A 25,366-nucleotide genomic window follows, 5' to 3' on the forward strand; every position below is an offset into this window, starting at 1 on the left:
GCAATTAGAATTGTGAGATCTCACATCGATTATAGACGAGAACGAAACATTCCTTATAAAGGTGTGAAAACTTCTCCTTAGCAGTCACGTTTTAAAGTTTGAAAGAAAACCTGAAAGAGAAAACCAAAAGAGGACAACATCGACTAATGGTGAGTTTAGATTGTTACAAATAGTATCAAAGACAGACATTGGATAATGTGCCTGTAAGGAGGCAGCTCCGAAGGTGGTGCCAGCAAGGACGCTGACCTCAAAAGAAAATTTTGGGGGCCCATATCGATTGGAGAAGGAAACGAGTGTTAGTCGAGCCAAGTTCGGGTATGATTCGAGGTCGAGGGATTGGCGATAAGGAAGGGAGCAACAGAGCAATTTAGGGCGGGCCCCACAAGGGAAGTGCGGTGGACCCATTTGGATTTGAAACTCCATTTAAAGTCTTGTGAGTGGAGGATCCACGTAGAATGGTATGAGCTCTATCCCTTACTAAAACCTCCACGTCATCATTTAAAAAATATATATTATAATAAATCAAATCCAATCCTTTCATACTCTCCCTTTTTCACCCCATAAATACCTCTCCTTCCCTCCACCTCACCACAAAAAACATGTCAATTCAATTCCCTTCCATTCATGGACAACAAGACTTCCATTATTCAAGAAAGCTCTTCACCGCTGCTGCCCCCTCCGCCCTCCACAACCCACTCCAATCCATCTCCGGTGGCGGCGGCGGTCCCGACACCAGCTTCGACACCAATGTCGTCATGGTCCTCTCCGTCCTCCTTTGCGCCTTAATCTGCTCTTTAGGCCTCAACTCCATCATCAGATGCGTTTTTAAATGCTCTCGAATTGTCGTCTCCCACGACCACCGTCCTCCCACGACCACCACCGCTGCCCCGACCGGAGTTCACAAGAAAGCCATCAAGAGCTTTACTGTTGTTCAATTCTCCCCGGAGCTCAACTTCCCCGGGATGGATAGTGAGTGCATTATTTGCTTGTCGGACTTTGCTGCCGGCGACAAACTCCGGCTGCTCCCTAAGTGTAACCATGGATTTCATGTTAGGTGTATTGATAAGTGGCTCACTTCTCACTCCTCTTGCCCTAAATGTCGTCAGTGTTTAGTTCAAACTTGTCAGAAGATCGCCGGCGTTGGCTCCTCCACCTCCACCTCCGGTCAACCGCCGCCTCCGGTTTTGAACTTAACACCGGTGGATCACGAAGATCCGGTACGAATTTAAGGCAAAATAATAGGGATTAGGAGTAGAGTATGAAATTGTGTATATATATATATATATATATAAATATTAAAATTTCTCACAAATTCTAATGTTCTTCAAATTTGTATGGTGTTTAGAAAATTTATAGTGAATTAAATTATAAAATATTTAATAATTATTATGAAAATGGGTTGAGATAAATCTAAGAACCAAACAAAATATTAAAAGAAAAAAAAAAGAATGAAATAGAAAGGCACTTTGAATGAATGGGAGATGAAGATGAGAGCACTAATACACAAATCATTGTATGGGGACTAAATTAATGGCATCAAAAGGATAATTTTGTACTATTTGTATTGCCTTTGCTTCCCAACTTTGGGGCCACCTAACAATTAACATTACCCTACACAATCCGACACCGACCCCACTTATCTCATACGTTTATGTCAAGATTTAATGTATTTTTGTATGTCACGTGCATTAAGATACTTCTCGTTATGATGAGTATGGATACATACATTATGATATCTATGTACCACATGGTATTATGTGAACTTCTTTCTCTTTGTGGCTCTTGCGTATTTTTAACTTCAAACTTCATAAATAAGCCCATTAAAGTTTAATTTGTTTTGTCAAATGATTTAATTAAAGTTTGAATCATCAAATGTTTCGTTCTTTTAATGGTTTTTAAGTTCATCGGTTTCAATAGTAGACTAGTTACTTGAGTATAGATCGAGAAGTTTTATTTCAATCTCATAAAACAGTATCTAAGAAAGTAGGGCAATACGACTTTCATAATACGCAAAGCAGCTGAGCGAACGATAATTTACTTAAAATTAGAATATCTTAATTATAAATAATAACACATAAATAGCCCATAGATTATGTATTATTCATACAACAGTAAGTTCACCTACCGATTCAAGCTCAACTTTGTGCTTCTAAGCTTGCTTGGGTCCAATGTTTCCTAGATTTTACTTCACGTGATTCAATTTCAACTACAAACTTATATAGTTACACCAATTTCAATGCTTCGACTAGCACGTTAACCGTGGGTTAGCAAGGGTTATAAGTATGATAAAAAGTTTACAAAGATTGATATTTATATGTGGATTTTTTCTTTTTTTAAATATTTTGTGAATTAGGTTGTAAAAAAAAAAAAAAAAAAAAAAAAAAAAAAAAAAAAAACTCACACAAACACCACATGTGGGCTCAGGCTCGGGCCTTTGCGGGTTGGGCTTTGGCCCAATCCCCTCTCATTCTATTTGCACTATGGTTTGGGCGTTTTGTATAATGTTGTCTATTCCACCTCCTTTTAATACTATTAATACTAGGACAACGTTAAACTATGTTAGAATGTTACCATTTTCGATTGTTGATAATGAATTTGTTTTCTTGAATGATTATAGATTAATTTGTGTTTGTTTGTAAACTTTTAATAACTCTCTATCTAAGATTTATCCAATACTTAATGACTTGTGGATGGGTTGGGTTATGAAATTATTGGGTTAGATTGGGTTATCAATTCAACCAATCAGCACTTTTGGGTCAAGCCAATCTAACCCGATCTATCTACACCGGTATAAAATAAAAAGGGAAATAAATTGTGACAAATAAAAATGAAATAATGGAAGGAAATGAATTAAAATCGGGAGGAAGAGAAAAATGAAATAAAGGGAAGGGAAAGAAAAGGCTGTCATCCAGGTCACCCTATCTTTACTGGTGCTCCAAATCATTCACTCCAAATTCTTCATTTCATCTGAATTTCAATTACATTTGCATTTCATCCTTTCTTTCCTTTTTTTTTTTTTTTCTTTTTCCATATAAATATCCTCTTTTTTCCCTTCCCTTCTTCCACTACTTCCTTCTCTCCGTTTTCGATCTCACCTTCTCGCCTTCGCAACCGAGAGAGACTGAGCCTGAAGAAGGAGAGTAGGCCGTCGATTCCTTCACTTTGCTCTCCGATTTTCCTTCATCTTTCTTGTTTCTTTAGGTATGTTCTTCTTTCGATCTGCTTTTGTTTAGATCTCTTACTCTGCTTTTTATTCGAGATTTGGATTTGCTTTAGCTTCCATTTCTGTTTTTTTTTTTTTCAATCACTGTTATGAGCTTCGATCTGCTTTGATTTTCTCTGTTTTTACCAATGCCTGCCTTGATTTGTGTTGATCAGTACAACTTTTAGCTTCTAGCTCGTGGATTGTATCTTTGTTTAGTGCTTGTTTAGTTCGTTCGTTGTTCTGAGTTTTTTTTTATGCGATTCGTACATCGGAATGCTGTTTCTTGCTGTACATGACTCTGTTCCTTTGTTTTTATTCCGTTCTCCCTCTCTCTTTTTTTCTTTTTTTTTTTGTTCTGTTGTCTTTTTGGAATCTTTTTGATTTGTGAAGAATCGGTGGCCTTTTGATGCGCATTTGCAACCAGTGGCTGTTCTTTGACAATTTACGTGTTTTTTATACAAAATTTATAGTACTGGAGCTGAGATCTTGTGTTTCGTCGAAAGTCGCCTGTAATTTTCCCGATGCAATTTGAATTTTTCTAGCATCGTTTCCATTGTCAATTTTTTACATGTGTTCTGCATGACTGGACTTCTGAAGAAATTTCAATTAAGGATCTAGATTAATTTCCTTGTTCTGTTAATAAGATATGTGGAAAGTTGATGAACTGAGGATCGATTGTTTGCTTACGTAGTTAATAGAATTTTTAGATTAAAGTCGTGCGGCTTACAGTTCTTCCTCGTGTATAAAATTCAATGTTTTTAGCCGTTTTCTGTTTATTTAAGATTTAGACAAAGTTAGAAGTTAGATGGGTTTCTAAAGTAGATGTATTATTAGGTGGCAAATATTTTTATATGAACTCTGGGCCTTAGATTACAAGGTGGATTGTCTGTCTTATGCTTACAGCTTACTGACCGTTCAATGTGCATAGCACAGTTGTGCTTTGAATTCTATGTTATATTTAGCTCATCTGTGTCAATTTGTGTCTTTCAGTAACTTCAAAAGATGGCCGATGCTGAGGATATCCAGCCACTTGTCTGCGATAATGGAACTGGAATGGTGAAGGTTAGATTACTGACCTTAAAATGCAGCTGCAGCTGTTTTTCTTGTTGTAGATCTACCTACGTGCGCAATAATTATTACTGTTTTTCTCAGTTGTCTCCTTTGTTAATTGGCTTGAAGTTTTAAAATTTTATTTTTAGGCTGGATTTGCTGGTGATGATGCTCCTAGGGCAGTGTTTCCCAGCATTGTTGGTCGACCCCGACACACTGGTGTCATGGTAGGTATGGGCCAGAAGGATGCTTATGTCGGTGATGAGGCCCAATCCAAAAGAGGTATTCTCACCTTGAAATATCCCATTGAGCATGGTATTGTGAGCAACTGGGATGATATGGAAAAGATTTGGCATCACACATTTTACAATGAGCTTCGTGTTGCACCCGAAGAACACCCTGTGCTTCTTACTGAAGCACCTCTCAATCCCAAAGCTAACAGAGAAAAGATGACACAAATCATGTTTGAAACTTTTAATGTACCTGCTATGTATGTTGCTATCCAGGCCGTTCTATCTCTGTACGCCAGTGGTCGTACAACAGGTTCACATCCATCTTCTCCTTCTGTCTTAAAGTTTGGACTCTTGGACTTTGATTTGGATAGTATTTAATGCATTCTTTGAACAGGTATTGTGCTGGACTCTGGTGATGGTGTTAGTCACACTGTGCCAATCTACGAGGGTTATGCTCTACCCCATGCTATCCTCCGTCTGGACCTTGCTGGTCGTGATCTAACTGATGCCTTGATGAAGATTCTCACTGAGAGAGGGTACATGTTCACAACCACTGCTGAACGGGAAATTGTCCGTGACATGAAAGAAAAGCTTGCTTATGTTGCACTCGACTATGAGCAGGAACTCGAGACTGCTAAGAGTAGCTCCTCAATTGAGAAGAACTACGAACTGCCTGATGGGCAAGTCATCACAATCGGAGCTGAGAGATTCCGTTGCCCCGAAGTTCTTTTCCAGCCATCTCTCATCGGAATGGAAGCTGCTGGAATCCATGAGACTACCTACAACTCAATCATGAAGTGTGATGTGGATATCAGAAAAGATTTGTATGGTAACATTGTTCTCAGTGGTGGTTCTACCATGTTCCCTGGTATCGCAGACCGAATGAGCAAAGAGATTACAGCTCTTGCTCCAAGCAGCATGAAAATTAAGGTCGTTGCACCTCCTGAAAGGAAATACAGTGTCTGGATTGGAGGGTCAATCCTTGCATCGCTCAGCACCTTCCAACAGGTGAAATACTCCCTACATTCACTCTTAACCTCTCATTTATTCCCATTTCTAGCTATATAGTTTCACACTGATTAATGTAAATACTTCATTTTTGCCTACCAGATGTGGATTTCGAAGGGTGAGTATGATGAATCTGGCCCATCCATCGTCCACAGGAAGTGCTTCTAAGTTCAATATGTGCTTGAATGGTGAGTTATTTCCTTTAGTTGGTTTTTTGTGTCATGTGTAATGTGAACTCTTTCGGTTGAGCACGGATATGGGTCATGGAAGGAGGGTATATGTCAGTCAGTTCCTATGCCACTGCTTTCCCAACCGCTGGGAGTTTGAGGTTCGTAATTCTACTGCGTTTTGGAGAGTTAATAAGTAATTGACCCTCTGGATGTTTGTGTTGGTGGTGGCCAAAAAGACTTTCCTTCCTAAATCTCAACCTGCCTTGCCTTTGTCAAATCTGTGATGCAACCATGTCTTTGATTAGTAGGAGAGATTATTGTGATGCTTTCTTTTTTGGCTTTAAATTCTCTACCCTCCTTTTCTCCTATTTTCTGTTCCAAGTTCTTTGTTTTTTTCGGGAACATTAATGTTAATAGTTATTGTATGACAAATATTAGTCAGCCTTTGCGGTCATAAACTTGCATGGAAAATGATATTTTATTATTGGCTTGAATGCTTTATAAGACATCATATTCTTACTTACATTGCTTCTTCTCATCCTTAAGTTTGTTGTATCTAGTTCTATTCATTTCTCCAATCGTGCTTCATAAACCTAGATTATTGGAGCCTAGTATGAGCCAACAATGTCCAGTAGGTGAAGCCAAATTTTCACCCAAATGCTGACATTTCCATAAATTGGAAGGTTCAATTGAGAAATATTAGAAAAGATTACACTTCCGGAAGGATTCCATGAATGTCTTAGTGTGATAATTCTTCTGAATCTGTCTTCATGATTTGTTTTTTGACATCAATATTTTTAGCCTACTTGAAACTTTCATATTGTTGTTGGCATCGCTGGTTTAATGTCTGACTCTTTTTTAAAAGAAAAGAAAAAGTTCGTCGTGAGGCGCTATATCATGGTGGACCCTTGCCTGTCTAGCAATGCGTGGGCGTGTAACAGGTTGGTCTTGAATTATTAAGAGTGATTGATATATAATTGTTGACTTTTGATTGCAGATGAGATGCATAATTTGATTGTTGACAACTATAAATCATTAACACAATTGGATCAACTAGTTTCTTGATTGTTTGCACTTCATTACTTTTTTGTTGGTTTGAGTTAAATAATTTTCATAACTATTAGATGATGCCGTCTTTGAGGTGCCAAATTATCCTTGAACTTTTAACTTACATAAATTAATACGTAATGTTTGCATCCTTCTAGTTTTTTTTTCTAATTCTATCCGTTTATGCATTGAATATCTTTTAATATATATTAACAAAATTTAATGGAGGTCTGTTTTTTTCATCAAATTTGAATGTAAAGTGTTTTTAATTAAAGAAATTAAAAGTTGCTGGTGATGCATCCTTTGGTCTTATTTTGTCAAAGAATTTAAGGGGTTGTGTTGAGTGAGGTTATAGTTTAGCAAGTATTGTATGCATGAGATGTTTAATAGGCTTATAAAGTTAATTTAAAATATTTAGTAAATGATGTAATGAGCTTAAATAATCGAAAAACTATTTTCAAACAAAAGTAACCATAAAAAAAATAACAGAAACAAAATAGAACTCAAGTAATAGAGAACGTCATCCTAGCCCCATGATCTTCATTGTGAATTCGTACAATGGGTATCTTCTATGAGTCATGAATTTTTTCAATGGGTATCTTCTATGAGTCATAATCTCCAAAATAGAATTCTTAGCATGTCGTAAATTTGTCTTTACATGCATAAATCTTTTATAAGCATCTTGTCACTAAGCATTTCATAAAAACGGCAACAATGATCACATTTTGATGAGAGGTAAAAGAAAAATGGTGTTTTTAAAGGAGACAAAGTACACCAAAGGTGAAGAAGAATACTTACCTCCTGCCTAGCCAAAATGAAATAGGAAATTCCAGCTAACCAAGCACGTCCAAATTATAAAATGACACAGTAAAAAGTAAAAAAATAAATGAAGTTTCAAAGTGCCAAACATAAGGCATCATATTTCCTTTCAAGTTTCAAGGACAATAGAAAGGTAAATACTGTAATCTTCCCATTTAGTTTGAATAAGATATTATTATTATTATTATTATTATTACTATTTTATATTTCCAAGCAACCCATATGGGGCTTCAGATGCTACAATGATCACAGAGAAGGGTAGATATATATTACAGTCCCTTTCCCTTTGCCTTTCCCTTTCCCTTTCCCCTCGCCACTCTCTGGATGGTCACATCAACCATTTCTCTTCTCTTGCTTCATCATCTCTATGAAATCTCCAAAAACTGCAACCAAACAATGTTGGTTTTGGTGAGTCACAATACATTCAAACATCAACTTACATGGCTGCACACAGAGTTGCAAGTTCCTTCCATGTTTTAGAATAATGAACAATCCCTATCAACATTTGTTTAACAGCTTTGGTCTCTCAATTTCTACTCATTTCCTGTTCTGGCCCCTATGTTCTACTCATTTGTTAGCAGCTTTAATCTCTAATATAATCCTAATATAATGAGAATCTAATAGAAATCTAGAATCAGAAGTTCACAAACTAAAATATGTAACAGATATTATTCAGGGACTAAAATAATATAATGTTCGTTACCAGAGTCGGAATCGTGAGGCCCGGGAGATGCTTCAGGATGGTATTGAAGAGACATAATTTTTAGCTTTGGGTAAGCAAGACCAGCACAGCTTCCATCATTAAGATTGACGTGGGTTACTTCAACACCCTCTGGGAGGGATGCAGGATCGACTGCGTAGTTGTGATTCTGCCACGAACAACATGTAAGTGTATGCAAACACAACGAAGTCTAGATAATAAGATAGAACGATAAATTTTGACATAGGCACACCTGAGCACTAATTTCTACACGGTCGTTTCGAAAGTTGCGAACGGGATGATTTCCTCCATGATGACCAAATTTCATTTTGAAGGTCTTACCACCCAAGGCCTGGCCAAGCAATTGATGGCCCATACAAATTCCAAAAACAGGTACCTTCCCAAGTAGTTGCTTGACTGTTTCAACAGCATAAGGAACTGCAGATGGATCGCCTGGACCGTTGCTGAAAAGAACCCCATCTGGCTTTAACTTAAGGGTCTCTGATGCCGCCCATGTGGACGGGACAACAGTGATTTTGCATCCATAAGATGCCAAGCGCCTAAGTATGTTACTCTTGATTCCAAAATCATAGGCCACAACCTTTTTCAACACAAAATATCAATGTAAAGGTGCATTGCCAAATTACAAATTTCGAATGTGTATTAGTAATTGTAATATCATTATCATCTTAAGAACGTTCTTGCAGCACACTCACATGGAAGGTCTCTGAAGCTTGTCCACCAGATTTGAATTCCCATTCCAAATCAGTTCTATCCACCCATTCATAAGGAGATTTGCATGAAACACCACTAATTAAGTCAACACCTGCCAAAGAAAAGCAAAAATATTCATCACACAGGCTCCAGCATTTTATGAATATTACAAATTGCGTTGTTGCATCCAATTCTTACCAACAATGTTCCATGACCGAGACATTTCCAATAGCTCATCATCAGATTTCGACTTTTCAGTGCTTAAAACACCAATAAGACTTCCATCTTCCCTTAACCGACGAGTAATAGCCCGAGTGTCAACATCATCTGCTCCATGATGAAACAAACCCATGGTTTTATAGATTAGAGAAGGAAGAAAAAAACGCAGCATTCAAAAATTTAAATGTTTCTACATATTGTCATCAGAAAAATCCTAATATAAATTGACTTACAAATTCCCATGATGTTTCTCTCAATTAAATAATCACCAAGCGTCTGTTTACACCTCCAATTCGAAGTGCTGGAAGAAAATTAAGAGGAACAACCGAACCCATAAATCATGATTTAAACTAATTGAATGTTTAAATAATTTTGTTAAAACAGAGTAGAAGAAGGAAATGCACCTGATGCTTAGGCTTCTGATCACCAGGCCCGCGAGGAAGCATTGCCTGGCTTCTTCATCATCTAATTGGAAAAGGTGCTTGATGTCAATATTATTAAACAGTTCTCAAGACAAGGCAACGTAAGGACTTCGAGAGCATAACCTACCGAAATTGACACCAGTATTGCCGATGTGGGGATTGGTCATCAGGACAAACTGCCCATTATAGCTTGGATCTGTTAGAATTTCTTGATACCTGCAAATTCATTGTGTCAGGAAGCATCAACAAACAACTAGTAGATATTGTCCGCTTTGGTCCGTTACATATCGCCGTTAGTCTCACAGTTTTAAAACGCGTATGCTAGGGAGAGGTTTCAACACTCTTATAAAAAATGTTTCGTTTTGGATGTGGGATCTCACACTTATATCATTCCTCATTTGAACATAACTCAATTTTAATCGTTAAGATGCCATTACAATCCTACCATTGTCAATAGCCAGTGATTAAATAGGTCTAAGTCAATCTTTAAGCTTTGTATGAAGATTGCAATATCCACTTCAGAGAAACACCATTACCTTATTCAATTTGGATTGTTAACAATTTAAATGATATCATCCGAGCTGATATGAGTGGACATGAAGTATCATTACTCCCTATCATGGTTTAGGATAAAACTTAAAATCAGTAAACAGAACCCCAACATACTTACCCAGTCAAAGAAGTATTGAAAACCACTTCACCAACTTGGGTTCCGGAAGCGCCAAAAGACTTAGCCCTCCAGATTGAACCATCTTCAAGCACCAACCGAGCATCCGACACCTTCCATGGCCTCTCTCCCAAATCTTACAACAATCAACAAAATCATAATCATTCAAACAGTAATTCAAAAATGTAAACATTCACAAGAATTGAACTCCACCCCCTACCAATGGTGGCAGCGCCATGGGAAGAGAGAGGAACAGAACATCTGATAGTGAAATCCCTAGATTTCACAAACCCTTTATTGTTTTTGAAATGAAAACAATTGAGCGAGGCTCCGGACACCAAGTCCATAACTCTGATTGCCATTGATGAATTGGGTGCTTCGAAATGGTGGTCGCCTTCTGAGGAAATCGAAGCGGAGAATACAAAGAAACATTGAAAATCCAAAAGAAAATCAAACGCAAATTCTGATTGGAAAACAAAGTTCCGCTAAACAACATACATACACATCAACATCACAACGCACTAAGAAATGGAAAAGTAAGCTTATCAAAATAGCGAAAAGAAAAAGAAGCACTGAGCATTCCCAAGAGACAGAGATTAGACCTCAAATGGCGTCGACTTCTGATGCTTCACCCTGATTCTGGTTTTGGTTGCTGCTTCGTGTTCGGTGTTTAACGGGTTTTTACTACCGTTTTAGGGTTCTTTTGGAGACGGGATTATTCAAATTGCTGAGGGTATTTTCGTCATTTTGCAGAGTTTATCTTGGTTTTTTTTTTAAATTAAACGAAGATACTTTTTTATTTTTAAAAATTAAGTATTTTTATTTTATTCGGTAATTGAACTGCTGACGTGGACATCGAAAGTTGATTGTGATCCTGAGGGCATTTTCGTCATGGTGTTAAATTGTTACAATGAAAAGCGAAAACTCAATCCGTTGTCGTTTTGTTAATAAAGTAACGGTGCTTCACGGTTTCCAAAGGCCGCGACCCTATACCCAAATGGGAGTTTTTCATAATAATATATAATAATATAATATATAATATACAATATTGATTTTTCAATTACTTTCAATTTTTTAAATTCTCAATTTTACTTTTATTGAATTAAAAGCTTTCAATTTGTTATTAACTTTTTCTCATAAAAATTAATATATGAAATTTAAAATTTAAAATTTAAAATTACGTGTTAATAAAATGAAAATTCGGTTCGACTTAATCCTCAAATTTTTGCATTTAATAGTTGGTACTGGCTATGAAAATCAAGGACGAGAAGGAAGGTGTAACAGCCCAACTTTTTAAAAACAAGCGGAAGCAAAAACATAGCTGCCATCCTCCGCCCTATTTGGCCTTGTTCTTCTTGAAAATAAAATATTTTTAAAAGGATCTAAGTATTACAAAAATATCTGCCAACTGACTCGACTATTGGGATCATAAAATACAAACACATATAAACATATCATATGTGAAAACTTTCCTTACATAACTTTCATCCATTGGTCATATCGTCAAGTTGTGACCATATTGTCACTAAACATTAGGGGCTATATCGCCACCCTCTCATGGTCATATCGTCCAAACTTTATGCAAACATTAGAGGGACTTTTTTGTCATTCTCCCTCGTGGCCATAATGTCAAGTTTTATGAAAACATAGTTGTGACCATATCGTCTCGAAAACATCAAGGACGACCATATCGTCACTCTCCGTCATGGTCATATCGCCAAGTTTTCTAAATTTCATTTCTCATGGACACACACATGCATGAGGTTTCATCAAGTTAAGATGCGTAACACGACATGTGATCAAATTCATTTTGAACATTATCTTTTCTTCCATAACTGTCATTCATGCTCATCCAACTCGAAGAATTTCATACAAATGTGATCATATTGTCACTTTAATATTAGGACCATTTCGCCACTTTTTTGCATTCCCTAATTGTCATGGCTCGTAAACACACATACATATGCATGGAGTGCCATAAAAAAATATAATACAACTTGTGACATACCGTCATGACTATTCATAATATATTATCATTTCTTCCGTGACCAGTCTTTCTATCGACATGGCTAGTATCATGTCACCATATTAACATTACCATTCTACTAACATCTTAGGATCATGCCTCATAATCTGTTCATCACTATACTTACTATTAACGTACATTCATACATACAATGACTAGTCATCTGATCAAGCTTATAGCGTCCAAGAGTTAGTTCACTTACCTAAATTGCAATGTATTTCCACAAAGATTTTGCTCTGAAGCTATTTGAGCACCTCACGTACTCCAATGGCCACGGTTAGAAAAACATTCATGATCCTTCCATTAACATTATTTCACATTTAAAAATACTTTATGATACGAAATAAGGTGTCTTAATCATGCTTGGTGGATGACAAGATTTGTACGTTGTTCAAATTTAAGGAAGTTTTATTGTATTTTTTAAGTTATAGAGAATTTAATATAGATTTATTTTTAAAGCTATAAATAGTTATCAATATTAAAGTAATAACGAGTATATATGGATAATGTTGTGTGTTTTATCCTGGTAACTTTATTGCTATGATCACTTTGTACTAGTTATAAATGATTTGATCCAAATCGTTCATACACATAAACACAACAAAAGCATTGGACCTTTGTTTTATTTTATTAAGAATTAATAAACCTTATCTTTGTAGATATCGTAGCCGACAAGTATTTTAGATATATTCCAACGATATAGAACTTTCTCTGCAAGATGTGAAACTTCTTCCACAAGATCTTCTTGTCTATGATTCGAGCACATCTGGAGTCTTCTGAAATAAAATTCTCCAAGAATTTGAAAAAGAGATCTTAAAAATTCTCCTCTATCTCTTATGCATTCTACGACAAATTGTATCCATGTATATAATCATTACAAGCAAGTTGATCCATTACAAGTCGTTTGTAGTTACAATATTTTCCTCTTATAATTACATCTTATATTATAAGTTCCATTGGTCCTCTAATGAACAATGTGGAACTTTATAGCTGAATCGCTTCAGTAAAATCGTCGGAGAAACGGGTGAAGAAGACGAAGTCGACGAATTCGGATTCGGGTCGAAACAACCCGTAACCCATACTCACAGTCAGCCCGTTTCTCTGTAGCAATCGCGCCTCGGCCCAGCCCACTTCCCTCAGCCCAATCCAGAACTCGAATACCTGTAACCTGATTGATGTCGACCCAGCCCAGACGCCTATGACCCGTGACCCGCATTCGACAACCCATACAGCCAACCCGATCCACCTACAGCCTAGTTTCCTGCAGCCCACAAACAGCTCCAACCAGTCCAATACCTGCAGCCCAATCCACTCCAGCCCAGAGCCTGCGACCCAGACCCGTGACTCGTGACTATAGCGCGCGACCCACGCCTTGACCCGAAACTTATCTGTACACTGGTCGCCTCCTGATCCGATAGAAAACGACGTACTGGTTAAGAATTTTTTTTTAGTTGTGTTTCAAGACTTAACAAAAAAAACTCTTAGAACAGGAACTTGAGATATCCTAAAGACCTCTCAATGAGTAGTGCAATATGGTCCTATGACATAGACTACGTCACAGGGAACGCATGAAGCCCTGGGCGTAGGTACTCAGATTATGTTGCAAAGAACGCATGAAGCCTTGAACATAGGTACGCAAATTGTATCGCACGGAACGCATGAAACCTTGAGTGTAAGTATTAGACTATGTCGCGAGGAACACATGAAACTAGGTCAGGATTGAGTTGTTTATTGAGCATGGGACCCATAGGTCACTCAGAGGGAGTGTCTAAGGGATAAGAACTCAAAACTTTGGAACAATATCTTCACTACGAGATTAGGTACCAAAATAGGTACCAAAAGGGGTTAAACCTATAAAAAAATTGTTAAAATAAGAAAGCAAGTGACCTTAAAGGAAGTGAAAAAGTCGGGAATTAAGACTCAATTAAGTATTCAGGTTTTTTAGTATTAGTATTGACACATTTGCATTTTTCTATTGAGCGCATTAGCTTTGATAAGAGGATATGATCCAGCCGTGCGGCTGTTTATTGAATATAAGTAACTAATCAAGGCATGTTTGAAGGTGACCTTCATGAATGACATACTAAAATTCGGATGAAACCACAAACTAAGTCCATACTTCATCAGATCTTTCAACATTCTAGATTGGATCAGACCAATGACATACAAATCAACCCTACCACAACCCCTCTTTGCAGTATATATCATATGTTACATATCCATGCTTCGCAAATACTTGACTGATTTGATGTACACTCTAGAACCTTTCTACATAGACAAGGACCTGAATTATTCCAAGATTAAAACACTTTTGAGGAAGAAAGTTTATTTTAAAAGTACATCATACAAGGAAGAATTGTCTTAAGAAGAGGTTGTCCTAGTAAATCGATTCTGCAAAACTTTTTTTTTTTTTTTTTGTCAAGTTGCACCAACATAAACAGTATTTGAGTTACATAACCCAGTGAAATAATGTTGGCATTTTTTTCTTAATTTAATAATTACTACCAAACACAAAAACAATGAAAACATGGAACACAATTTGATTTTTAAGGAATAAGAATTACACACGAATTGGATATGGAAAGTGAAGTAAACTTTGAAATGTTACAGGTCAAGAAATATAGATACTGTAACTTAAAATAACTTCATCAAAGTCTTCCCTACAACATTAACGATAGAAAATGAGATCTTTATTAAAAATAACATGTATGTACTTGTGTACGTATGTAAGTATTCTAAGATGCTACTCATGCAAAGTATCTAACGTTTGCATGAAGTCTAACACATAGACCATTAAGTTTGAAATTGATGTCTCACATAGAATGACTTGAATTTCAATGGAAAAAATCGAAATTTCATTAAGGATAAATTGGTGACCCCAACCTAAGCTAATCAAGTAATAATTTGGTAAGTGGCCCTACTATTGACTCGGTTGGAAGAATTGCCTTATGTATGATGATACGTGCCTAGTGGCCCCTACACGTGTCATGTGTGTGATATGATGTATTATGATGATATGATATATCATGTTATGATTATGTGATATGTTATGATGATATGATATGTTATGGTGCTATGGTATGTTATGATGATAACATAAATATATTTCACAATGAAATGTATGACATGTTACGACATGTACAACAATGAAGAGCTTTTGATGCACAACCCCTAAGTAATGTTATAAATGATGTAATGTGTGAAAGTTTATGCATGCATGTTACCTAGGGTAATATGTGAGGAATGTATGAGGTTGTGCCGCATGAATGGTTAAGATGAAAAGTATATGCATACTGTATGCTCACATGTATCAAAATACTTTTCCTTTTATGATGAGTATTGGTGCATACACTATGATGATGAGATAACCATCATGCTTGACATGAAGCACGACAGTTGTTGTATCTCTAAGCATCCGGCTATAGCCAAGTAGCCCAATGAGCAAGCCAATGGGAGTGCAAACTCACCTTATGGACCCACGCTCGCATGTGTGGATCATGTGTAGGGAAGTACTACAAATCCAATTTGCCCAGGCTACATGCCACCTAAGATACTATGATTTTAAAGGTCTCTATTCATGTTGCGTGTGTTTTCATTCCCTATCCTCAATAATGAGACCACTTATTAAGTATTTCTTAAAATACTCAACTCATGTGCTACTCTTATATTTTAGGAAAAGGCAAGACAACCCAGTACGGTTGACGACAACATCACATCAAAAACCATGAAACCTGCATAGAATAATTGCATTTATTTTCGTAGATCTTACGATATAAACGTACAAGTTCATGGCCCGTGTGCAACTAAACCTAAACCATTTGTTGTATAAGTTTAATAATGATAGTGTTGAAATTTGATGAAGGAAGAAGATAATATTGAAATTTTCAAAAGAATTAAAGCTAAATGAGAAAGAAGGATATTGGAAGGTCTCCATCAATGGCTCCAAAACCACACCTTTCTCCTCTCTCTTTTAAGGACACAAACCATCTCCTTTCAGATTTTTATCCAATCCTTTGACTTTTCAAAGAGTTGACTATTTCTAAATGTTTGAAATTTCAATTCCATTTCTTTTTTATAATAATTTTATTTTATTCACCATTTGTTTTGAAACTAATAAATTATTATTATTATTATTATTATTATTATTATTATTATTATTTTAATGAAATAAAGACTGCAATTTTGACAATATTAAGAAGGCATCTCATTCTTTTAATTAATTTTCATGACAAATTAAATAGTTTGAAAACAACGGTCAAAAAAAGCTGGTTAAAGTGGGGTATCATAACTCCAAGTTGTTCCATTTATCGACCCCTTGATTGATATTAACAACGATGAACAGTTAGAACGATAATCACGACTTTAATTAACATAACATGGTTTTTGTTCTAAAAAAATATCAAATAAAAAAGTTTCATAAAAATGAAAAAAAGAAATTTGGAAAATGTTTAATATTTAAAAATACTAAGTATGTAACGACCCAAAATTTTCTACTTAATTTAAGGTCGCTATTGTATACATGTTATAAAACCAACTAGTTCTTTAGAACCTCGCCCTCTTTAATACTTCAATTTGTAGCTTCTGGTTCCCTTCACATAGCGGAGAATGTGCTTAACCACTTGATGATGCATCATAGTGGACTTTTCCATGTACCTATTCACTATTCCAACAATATATGAAAGGTCCGGACGAGTACGAGTCAAATACTTTAGACTTTCAATGAACAGTGGTCGTTCAAGCAAGAAATGGAGATGGTAAAGAGAAATCCAAGAGAAAGAAAGCTCAAGGTTCCAAATTGAGTGATGCAAATGATCTGAGGATCATGATAAACCGTGTGATTCTTAATCACTTTATCAAATATGGTGTGGTTGAGGTGCAGTTAAGAATGAGTTAAATTTGACGCATTTACCCTTTTTTGTTGCAATATACACACTTCATGATTACTTTTATCCTCGAAATATCTTAACCTTGGAAAAGCTTGAGGTACACTTCATCATCATTTTGTCTTTCACATTTCCATATTGCCTCCTCTAACTCACTTCAAACTCTCGAAACTCACGAACGATTTAATCAAGTGTGAACTAAACTTTCATCAACGTTCCAAATTACAAAATATCCTTCATCGATGCAACGCTCGAAAATAACACGTCATGTTCGTTTTAAAATTTAAAAAGAATTAACCTTTCTTGGTATGACATCTTTGGTTAGTGAAAAAAAAAAAAAAAAAAAAGGTTTGAGGGAAAGGATTGAAAGTGACACATAAACATGCAACTGTCTCTCAATTACGTGAACAAATTCCACACTCTCATTAAAAAAACACCTCCTTTTCCCATTTACCTTTTTACCCTTCCTCATAAAATATAAAATTAATATTTTTGGAAAAAAACTACAAATAAAAATATTATTGCCGACATAAATTAAGTAAAAGAAATTAATTTTCTTTTCCAGATAATAATTTTTTTTGAAGGGTAAAAAGGTAAAATCAGTTTGTAAGGAGAGCCGTATGCGGTGGGAAAACTGGAAGCCCAAAAGCGAAAGATGGCTTCAGCCGAATTTAATTTTCAAACAAAATAATTAAATATTAAGAAAACAAAAAAAGAAAAATGGTAATAATAATTAAAATTTTGGATGGATAATATGCGTAATTAATTTAATGATTTTGACCAGAAGTCACAGCTCGGTGATTTTGGATGCATTCACCAAAAAAAGTCAAAAGACAATTATTATAACCAATCAGTATTTGACATTTCAAATCAACCACAGCTGTACTTGTTCACACTTCACCATAACTCCACCAATCAATAATTTTCATTTACTTATTTATTTATTTATTATTATTATTATTTCAATTCTATCCCTAAATTCCATTTTATTTCCTTAAAAAAACCCCCATTTATTTCATTTAAATCTTACTAAATTTAGTTTCGTACCACTATGGAACTTTCATTAATATTACCCACAATCATTAAAATTTAAATTAAACTATGGAAAATACAACTTATATATATACACATTAGATAAATAAAAATAGACAGTAAATAAATTTATTTATTTTAAATTTTGGGAGAGAGGTTTTACTTTATAAAGATAAAAAAATATAAATAAAAAAATAAAGAAGAGGCGTAATTCACCAATTTTGGTTTATAATTTTGATATTTTAGATGGGTTTTTATAGAGCCAATGAAATTGAAGGTAAGGAAGGGAAATTAATGGCGGACGCGAAGCTTGAAGCTAACACTGAGCTATGGAATTGGGATCTCATCTCTTAAATTCCTCTTCCTCGAATTTACCCTTTACCCACCACATCTTCACACAACCCTAGATTTTTTTTTTTTTTTTTTTTTTTTTTTAAAAATTTTTTTACATATCTTCTTTTCAACCCTCTTTTACTACTTTCTTCCACCTCCGGAAACTGTAAATTTCCTGCAACTCATGCTCGAAATTTCCCCTTCACCGGAAAACTCCGCCGCCGCGGAGGAGGACGGTGCGGCTTCCTCCGCCGGATTTAAGGAGGAGTCTGACCGGAGTTGGGCTGGAAACCGATGGCCACGAGAGGAGACCATCGCTTTGCTTAAGGTGAGGTCGAGTATGGATACTGTGTTTAGAGATGCAAGCCTTAAAGCTCCTCTATGGGAAGAAGTTTCCAGGTTAGTTCGATTGGATGATTTTCTGTTTGTTTACTGTGGGAATTTTGTAGAATTGTGGTTTTTCAGTGTTCTTGAACTGGAATTGTTGATTGATTTTCCTGGAAAATTGTTTGGTTTCTGATTTATGTTCTATGTTCTTCTGGTTCCGAATTGATTGAATTCTCTGAATCGAAGCTATGGGGTTTTGAACTGAATCTTATACAACATGTTTGTTAGGAAATTGGCTGAGCTTGGATATAAACGAAATGCGAAAAAATGCAAAGAGAAGTTTGAGAACATTTATAAGTATCACAAAAGGACTAGAGATATCAGATCAGGGAAACCGAATGGGAAAAATTATAGGTATTTTGAGCAATTAGAAGCTCTAGACAATCATCCATTGCTACCTTCCCAAGCAGATTCAATGGAAGAAATCCCAAACAATATCGTTCATAATCCAATTCCATGTTCCATAGTAAACCCAGGTTCAAATTTTGTTGAAACTACCACCACATCGATATCAACTTCGACGACGTCTTGCTCGAGCAAAGAGTCGGGTGGGGCGAGGAAGAAGAAGAGGAAGTTTGTGGAGTTCTTTGAAAGGTTAATGAATGAGGTGATTGAGAAGCAGGAGAAATTGCAAAGGAAGTTCATGGAGGCTTTGGAGAAATGTGAAGAAGAGAGGCTAGCTAGAGAAGAAGAATGGAGAGTGCAAGAATTAGCTCGAATCAAGAAAGAGCGTGAGCGTTTGAATCAAGAGAGATCAATTGCAGCTGCCAAAGATGCAGCTCTTCTTTCATTCTTGAAGATGTTCTCTGAACAGATGGGCACAGTGCCATTCCCTGAGAGCTTGATTTTGATGGAGAATTTAACAGAGAAGCAAGATGATGGTAATGTTGAGAGAAATACCAGCAATCAAGAGAATAATAATAGCAACAATGGGAATTCGAATCAGATTAGCTCGTCGTCGCGGTGGCCGAAAGAAGAGATCGATGCTCTGATTCAGCTTAGGACTAATCTGCAAATGAAGTATCAAGAGAATGGGCCAAAAGGTCCTCTGTGGGAGGAAATGTCACAAGCCATGAAGAAACTTGGGTATGATAGAAGTGCAAAGAGGTGTAAAGAGAAATGGGAGAACATCAACAAATACTTCAAGAGAGTAAAGGAACGTAACAAAAAACGACCCGAGGATTCAAAGACATGCCCTTATTTCCAGCAGCTCGACGCATTGTACAAACTGAAATCCAAGAAAGTCGTCGTCGTCGAGAACCCAACTAAACCAAATTACGAACTGAAACCCGAGGAACTATTAATGCACATGATGGAAGGGCAAGAAGAAGAAAGCCACCAACAACCTGAATCAGCAACAGACAATGGGGAAGCTCAGAATACTAATCAGAACCAAGACGACGACGAACACGAAGACGAAGACAACGACGAAGATTATCAAATTGTAGCGAAAAACAACAGCAATGAAATGGAAGTAGGCATCTAAAACGTGCATCCATCCTATTGAAACACCTCTCAAGATTGTAAAAAAGAAAACAGGTCAGATCCTTGAGCTCCTGATTTTGATCTCTGTCTATATATATATATATATAATATGTATATGTATATGTTTATTTATTTCTTGAATAGATGATGATGATGAGATGATACTTCTTGTAGGGAAGAGAGAGAGAGAGAGAGAGAGAGAGAATAAAAGGGGAGTGGTTAGGGGAATTGGAATTGTTTATTGTGTGGAAAAGTTGAAAATGTTTGATTGTTCTTATGTCTGTCTGTGTCTGTATGAATAAAAACCAGCACAGTTCTGGTGTAGTAGCCTGTTTGTTTGATCATAATGCAAAGAAAGGCTTCATTGATATCTGTCTTGTTCTTCTGGGCTTGATTTTGTTACCCAAAAAGAGAGAATTTTAGAACAGAAGTGGTAATAATGATAGCAGCACTCGTGGGGAGTTGCAAAGTGATAGAACCATTCATATTTGGAATCACTCACTCCTGCATTCAAATTACAATCATTACACCTCAGTTATAGAACCATTCATATTATGTTGCTACATATGACATGAATAATTAAGATTTGGTTAACACAAAGTCACATCAAATTCATTAGGATTTGAATATTGGAAACCACTTTTTGAGATAATTTGAATTTAAGGTAATTAATGGTGATTAATGATTCTAATTTAAGTAAATTTTGAATCAAACCAACTAGAGTACAAAGGAACAACAATTCTTGCCATTTTTATTAGGGGATGAAATATTGAAGTGTCAAGTTAAAAGTTTCTTTTAACTTAATTTTTATCCTTTAAATTATTCCACTTGGACCATTTTTTAATTATTATTATTATTTTTTATATGGTAATACTAAAACCTTTGAAATCAACATTCACACTGCTTGAACATCTACCTTTTAGAAAAATAGTATAATTAATTACTCTACATACATGTATATTTCTACACCCTTATAAATGGTGGTTTGTTCTCCTCTCCAACGAAGTGGGACATCAAAAAATCTGCTAGCGGTGGATCTAGGACGTTACAAATGATATCAGAGCTAGGTTCTAGACGATGTGCCAACCTTCTCGCTTTTCCCCGAAGGGAGTAGAGACATGAGACAGTGGATCTAGGACATTACAAATGATATCAGAGCTAGGTTCTAGACGATGTGCCAACCTTCTCGCTTTTCCCCGAAGGGAGTAGAGACATGAGACGGTGGATCTAGGACGTTACAAATGATATCAGAGCTAGGTTCTAGACGATGTGCCAACCTTCTCGCTTTTCCCCGAAGGGAGTAGAGACATGAGACGGTGTGCCAGTAAGGACGCTGGGCTCCAAATGAGTAGATTTAGGGGCGGTCCTACATCGATTGGAGGAAGGAAAGAGTGTTAGCGAGGACGCTGGCCCCAAAGGGGGTTTCGTGATTAAACTATAATTTTAAATTATATAAATTAATTCTAAAATTTATTCAAAATAGAGGGTTCTAAATTTAAATATTCAAACATACATAAATTAAAATGAAATTTAAAGTATAAGGACAAAAGTCATGTTTCGTAAAATTATAAACTTAAACAATGTGTAGTCATTCCCTCATTCCCAAGTTGCTGTAAGTTCAAGTAGTTCTGGGTTTTTTGTCAGAGATTTTCTGAAAGTTCAAAGATACATTATATTGTTGAAAAATAGTTTGTAATTCAAATTTGTAAAGGAAACGAACATGATCACAACAAATATCCTTCTACTTCATGTTAATATTCTGCGAGTGAGATTCATGAACAAAAATGACTGCAAATTTATGTCAACCAAAAAGGATTACGTTTCTGTTAGAAGAGAAGAGGCCACAATTCTATGTACTCTTGTTTACACATAGCCGCCGCACCTGATGATCAAAGGTAAAGAGGTAAGTAACTCTTTTATTTTAAATCTGTAAAGATTCCAACTTCGTTTTTCCTGAATTATCATACATCATCATACACTTTGAAGAGGGAAATCCTTGAGCTGAGGAATTCGGAAAGCAAACTCTTCGGAGTTCGTTGTAACGAGCGATATCAAAATTCTGAACCTTCATCAGGCGCTTCTGCTTCGATCTAAACCGGCTTTGGAAGAAGCCTTGGAATGAAGGCTCCCTTGAGGTCTTGAGGAAGAATGTATAGCCAGCAATGAAGTAAGCTGAGGTGACATAGAAGCAAATTGGCTCCATCACATCCCATGTGAGCTCCCAGAAGGTGAGCCTCATGAATGCAGCCGTTTGAGCAACCAGGAACCCCAATCCACACCAGAGCTCCCGTCGTACAAACGTTTCAGCTTTTTCGTCGATTGCAGCTTTCTGCATCTCCATTTCTTCCAGCTCTTTCCTTCTAGCACCATTTGGGATAACTGCTGGTAAGGGAATCAGGCCTTCAATGGCTTTAGCTACCTGTAGTCAAACAATATGAAATATCTGGGTAAAAACTCGCCCTATCTACCATACTTATACGCACTTCTAATGGTTCATTATTGAAGCTAAACTTGGTCACCAGCTACCCAAAACACAGTATATTTTAGCAATTATCAGATCATAATTCAGAAAGAGGGGGGGGGGGGGGGGGGGGGGGGGGATAGAAAATAGCACCACTGCAAAAAAAAAAAAAAAAAAAAAAAAAAAAGAATACAGCATATATACAGAGGTTATTAATAAGATAATTTCGAAACATGGGGGCGGATCAAAAATGGCATAGCTGTTTTAGATGTTCTAGGATGAAATTCATAAGAAAATTTCGAAACATGGGGGCGGATCAAAAATGGCATAGCTGTTTTAGATGTTCTAGGATGAAAATTCTTCAAAGTTTATAGAAAACTTTGTGGGCATCTGCTGCCATCAACAATGGTGTAAACCGATTCTTAAATCACATTACTTTCTTGCCAAAAGAAATTGGTCCCTTCTTAAAACCTTAGCTCCAGAAAATTCAAATATTGCAGACCCTCCAGCCTCTATGACCTCAGTCCATGATCAAATTAGACACTGTTCTAACTATAGGTAATTTGAAAAAGCCTACACATCTTTAAATATGCAAGACCAGAACGTCTAAGATCAAAACAAACTTCAATGGCCTCCCCTCCTAAACTTGTTGTCTTCTCCACGTTTCTCTCACCCTTTCTTTCTCCCTCTCTCTCCCTATGTAGCTGTATATTTTTCTGATAAGATTATGTCGTTTATACTAAACTATACCCTTTCCCGGCTACCAAGAAAGTTGAAATTCAAGGCCATGTTCATTGAATCAGAATTATGGTCATATTTTGGTAGCTCTAAGAAACCAGTACCCAGCTACCATAACACACGCCTCCCTTCTCCCTACCCCCTACTACACCAAACAGACCCCTGGGTGTTCCATATCCACTGTAGCTAGAAAGTGTAACAATCTTGTCACCGAATGAATTGAAGGGCGTCTATATGATCCTTCAGAGATAAATCATCTCAAACGTGGAACCACTTTTCACGTTTTGGATCTGGCCTGTGGAAGAAAGAAAGAAAAAAAGAAAAAAAAAAAAAAGAATAACCAGAAAAGAATATCAGTTATCGGTAGTCTCCAGGCTTGAATAGAATTTAAAATTAAAGATCTAGAAAAACAGGGAACCCATTCGGTAAGCAGCATCAGAATCTGTAGAACTCAAAGGCAGAGTGTAACGAAAAATATCTCTAATGCAATTAAAAACAAGTAAATTAAATTCACAAATCAAGATGGGAAAGCAACAATCACCTGTTCAGGCCAGAGGTACACCACGTTCCCTAAGACAATCACAGTCCCTGATTCATCAAGCATTCGAGCAATTTCAAGACCCTGAACGGGATCATCACATCCCTGACAACAAACCCTAACGAATTCTGAGTAGGGAACCCATGATTTCTGAATTTCTCTCAGCTTCCACTTCACCATCTCGATCCGCGCTACCTTGAGCAACTTTCTCGCATCCTCAACCGTCAAACCATTTTTCACATTACACCTATCCGAATCCAAAGCCAGCGAACCGCATGCAGGAGGACGAAGGCAATCGAGTCGGATACGATCAGGAGCAATCCCTAGAGATTTGAACTTCTCCACCATATTCCCCGCGGCCGCCAATTCCCGGAGCTCCGGCGAGATTGCCGGCTTAGAAACCGCTCTCTTGTGAAGAAAACGACGAAAAACTGCATTATCTCCGGGATCATGAGCAATGTTGGCAGTATTGGTAGTGGGAGGAACACGGGCCCCAGGCGACGAGGACGAAATCCGGCATTTGGTGAGGGATTGTGAGGAGATTTGGGATATGTTAAAGAGACGATGAGCTAGGGTTTTGTTAAACGCCATTGATGAACAACACAAAGCAAAGAATGGATTCAATAACAGGAAGAAGAGGAAAGTATATGGAAAAACGAGGATCAGAAAGATCCCTATGTCGATTCTTCTTCAGATCAAATTAATGGCAAAGAACAATCACGGAGACGCTTCACCACGATCGTCCATCCATCGCCAACGCCCAAATTTATAGGTCCTTCCGCTGCCCTCCAATTCTGTTCATGATTATATTGTTCTTTTAAAAAAGGGAAATTGTTTTCTGTTTTTTTTTTATTATTATTATTATTATTAATCCAATTATTTAGGAGAGATGAAACCCTCACCAAAAAAACATAGCGGGGGAAAAAGACGCGATATTTCGGAAAGCGTGATGTACACGACAACGAATTAAAAGCTTTGCATGTGTGCTTTATAGCCACGTGGCGTTATACAGATCAAATCATACGATATATTACGAAACGAGATAAGTTTTCCGAGATTTGTTCAGGTGCGCTGGCATCTACTTGTACTACTCTATAACCATGTTAATCACCATACACGTGGAATCATGATTTTGTATTAATTGAATGATTATTGTTATGTTAACTGGACTCTCCGCGATGATATGATATTGCTCATCGCTTTGCTTTGAGCTTACCGAAAAGACCCCT

The 25,366-nt window shown here is 36.6% G+C and overlaps 4 protein-coding genes and 1 pseudogene across 6 annotated transcripts; 3 read left to right on the forward strand and 2 right to left on the reverse strand.

The window, feature by feature from the left end:
• Positions 1 to 575: 575 nt before the first annotated feature.
• LOC111794349 (RING-H2 finger protein ATL78 pseudogene) lies at positions 576 to 1,395 on the forward strand (annotated as a pseudogene).
• A 1,648-nt stretch (positions 1,396 to 3,043) lies between these two features.
• Positions 3,044 to 6,189, forward strand: LOC111794348 (actin-7). The gene is made up of 5 exons (XM_087123634.1): positions 3,044 to 3,201; positions 4,196 to 4,267; positions 4,405 to 4,798; positions 4,883 to 5,496; positions 5,599 to 6,189. The coding sequence occupies exons 2-5, from the start codon at positions 4,208 to 4,210 to the stop codon at positions 5,662 to 5,664; spliced, it is 1,134 nt and encodes a 377-aa protein (XP_086979760.1). The 5' UTR covers positions 3,044 to 3,201; positions 4,196 to 4,207; the 3' UTR covers positions 5,665 to 6,189.
• Positions 6,190 to 7,600: 1,411 nt separating this feature from the next.
• LOC111794347 (carbamoyl phosphate synthase small chain, chloroplastic-like) lies at positions 7,601 to 11,000 on the reverse strand. Of its 3 annotated transcripts, none has more exons than XM_087123631.1 (11): positions 10,857 to 11,000; positions 10,475 to 10,651; positions 10,258 to 10,390; positions 9,715 to 9,803; positions 9,570 to 9,630; positions 9,399 to 9,466; positions 9,145 to 9,273; positions 8,949 to 9,058; positions 8,486 to 8,833; positions 8,236 to 8,401; positions 7,601 to 7,915 (listed from the first exon to the last, which is right to left on the reverse strand). In XM_087123631.1, exons 2-11 carry the CDS (start codon positions 10,614 to 10,616, stop codon positions 7,866 to 7,868), a joined length of 1,296 nt encoding a protein of 431 aa, XP_086979757.1. In that variant the 5' UTR covers positions 10,617 to 10,651; positions 10,857 to 11,000; the 3' UTR covers positions 7,601 to 7,865. The 3 variants fall into 3 exon arrangements, with proteins under 3 accessions (XP_086979757.1, XP_086979758.1, XP_086979759.1); XM_087123632.1 differs by lacking the exon at positions 10,857 to 11,000 and adding an exon at positions 10,757 to 10,780; XM_087123633.1 differs by lacking the exon at positions 7,601 to 7,915 and adding an exon at positions 7,966 to 8,122.
• A 7,427-nt stretch (positions 11,001 to 18,427) lies between these two features.
• On the forward strand, positions 18,428 to 20,768 carry LOC111796082 (trihelix transcription factor DF1). The gene is made up of 2 exons (XM_023678769.2): positions 18,428 to 18,927; positions 19,144 to 20,768. Exons 1-2 carry the CDS (start codon positions 18,713 to 18,715, stop codon positions 20,399 to 20,401), a joined length of 1,473 nt encoding a protein of 490 aa, XP_023534537.2. The 5' UTR covers positions 18,428 to 18,712; the 3' UTR covers positions 20,402 to 20,768.
• Positions 20,769 to 22,171: 1,403 nt separating this feature from the next.
• Positions 22,172 to 24,942, reverse strand: LOC111795273 (calcium uniporter protein 3, mitochondrial). The gene is made up of 2 exons (XM_023677585.2): positions 24,141 to 24,942; positions 22,172 to 22,819 (listed from the first exon to the last, which is right to left on the reverse strand). The coding sequence occupies exons 1-2, from the start codon at positions 24,726 to 24,728 to the stop codon at positions 22,322 to 22,324; spliced, it is 1,086 nt and encodes a 361-aa protein (XP_023533353.1). The 5' UTR covers positions 24,729 to 24,942; the 3' UTR covers positions 22,172 to 22,321.
• Between the last annotated feature and the right edge of the window lie 424 nt (positions 24,943 to 25,366).

Source organism: Cucurbita pepo, chromosome 5, assembly GCF_057944985.1.
Source record: "Cucurbita pepo subsp. pepo isolate OVF chromosome 5, ASM5794498v1, whole genome shotgun sequence".
In the NCBI taxonomy this organism is placed as follows: domain Eukaryota; kingdom Viridiplantae; phylum Streptophyta; class Magnoliopsida; order Cucurbitales; family Cucurbitaceae; genus Cucurbita; species Cucurbita pepo.

Coding starts and splice junctions, on each gene's coding strand:
- LOC111794348 (XM_087123634.1), top strand. CDS start 4,208: ATGGCCGATGCTGAGGATATCCAGCCACTTGTCTGCGATAATGGAACT. Junction 4,268..4,404: donor ATGGAACTGGAATGGTGAAG/GTTAGATTACTG, acceptor TTTTATTTTTAG/GCTGGATTTGCTGGTGATGA. Junction 4,799..4,882: donor CGCCAGTGGTCGTACAACAG/GTTCACATCCAT, acceptor TTCTTTGAACAG/GTATTGTGCTGGACTCTGGT.
- LOC111794347 (XM_087123631.1), bottom strand. CDS start 10,616: ATGGCAATCAGAGTTATGGACTTGGTGTCCGGAGCCTCGCTCAATTGT. Junction 9,467..9,569: donor ATCAGAAGCCTAAGCATCAG/GTGCATTTCCTT, acceptor ATTTTCTTCCAG/CACTTCGAATTGGAGGTGTA. Junction 8,402..8,485: donor GTGTAGAAATTAGTGCTCAG/GTGTGCCTATGT, acceptor TGTTCGTGGCAG/AATCACAACTACGCAGTCGA.
- LOC111795273 (XM_023677585.2), bottom strand. CDS start 24,728: ATGGCGTTTAACAAAACCCTAGCTCATCGTCTCTTTAACATATCCCAA. Junction 22,820..24,140: donor TGTACCTCTGGCCTGAACAG/GTGATTGTTGCT, acceptor GTTTGACTACAG/GTAGCTAAAGCCATTGAAGG.
- LOC111796082 (XM_023678769.2), top strand. CDS start 18,713: ATGCTCGAAATTTCCCCTTCACCGGAAAACTCCGCCGCCGCGGAGGAG. Junction 18,928..19,143: donor CTATGGGAAGAAGTTTCCAG/GTTAGTTCGATT, acceptor CATGTTTGTTAG/GAAATTGGCTGAGCTTGGAT.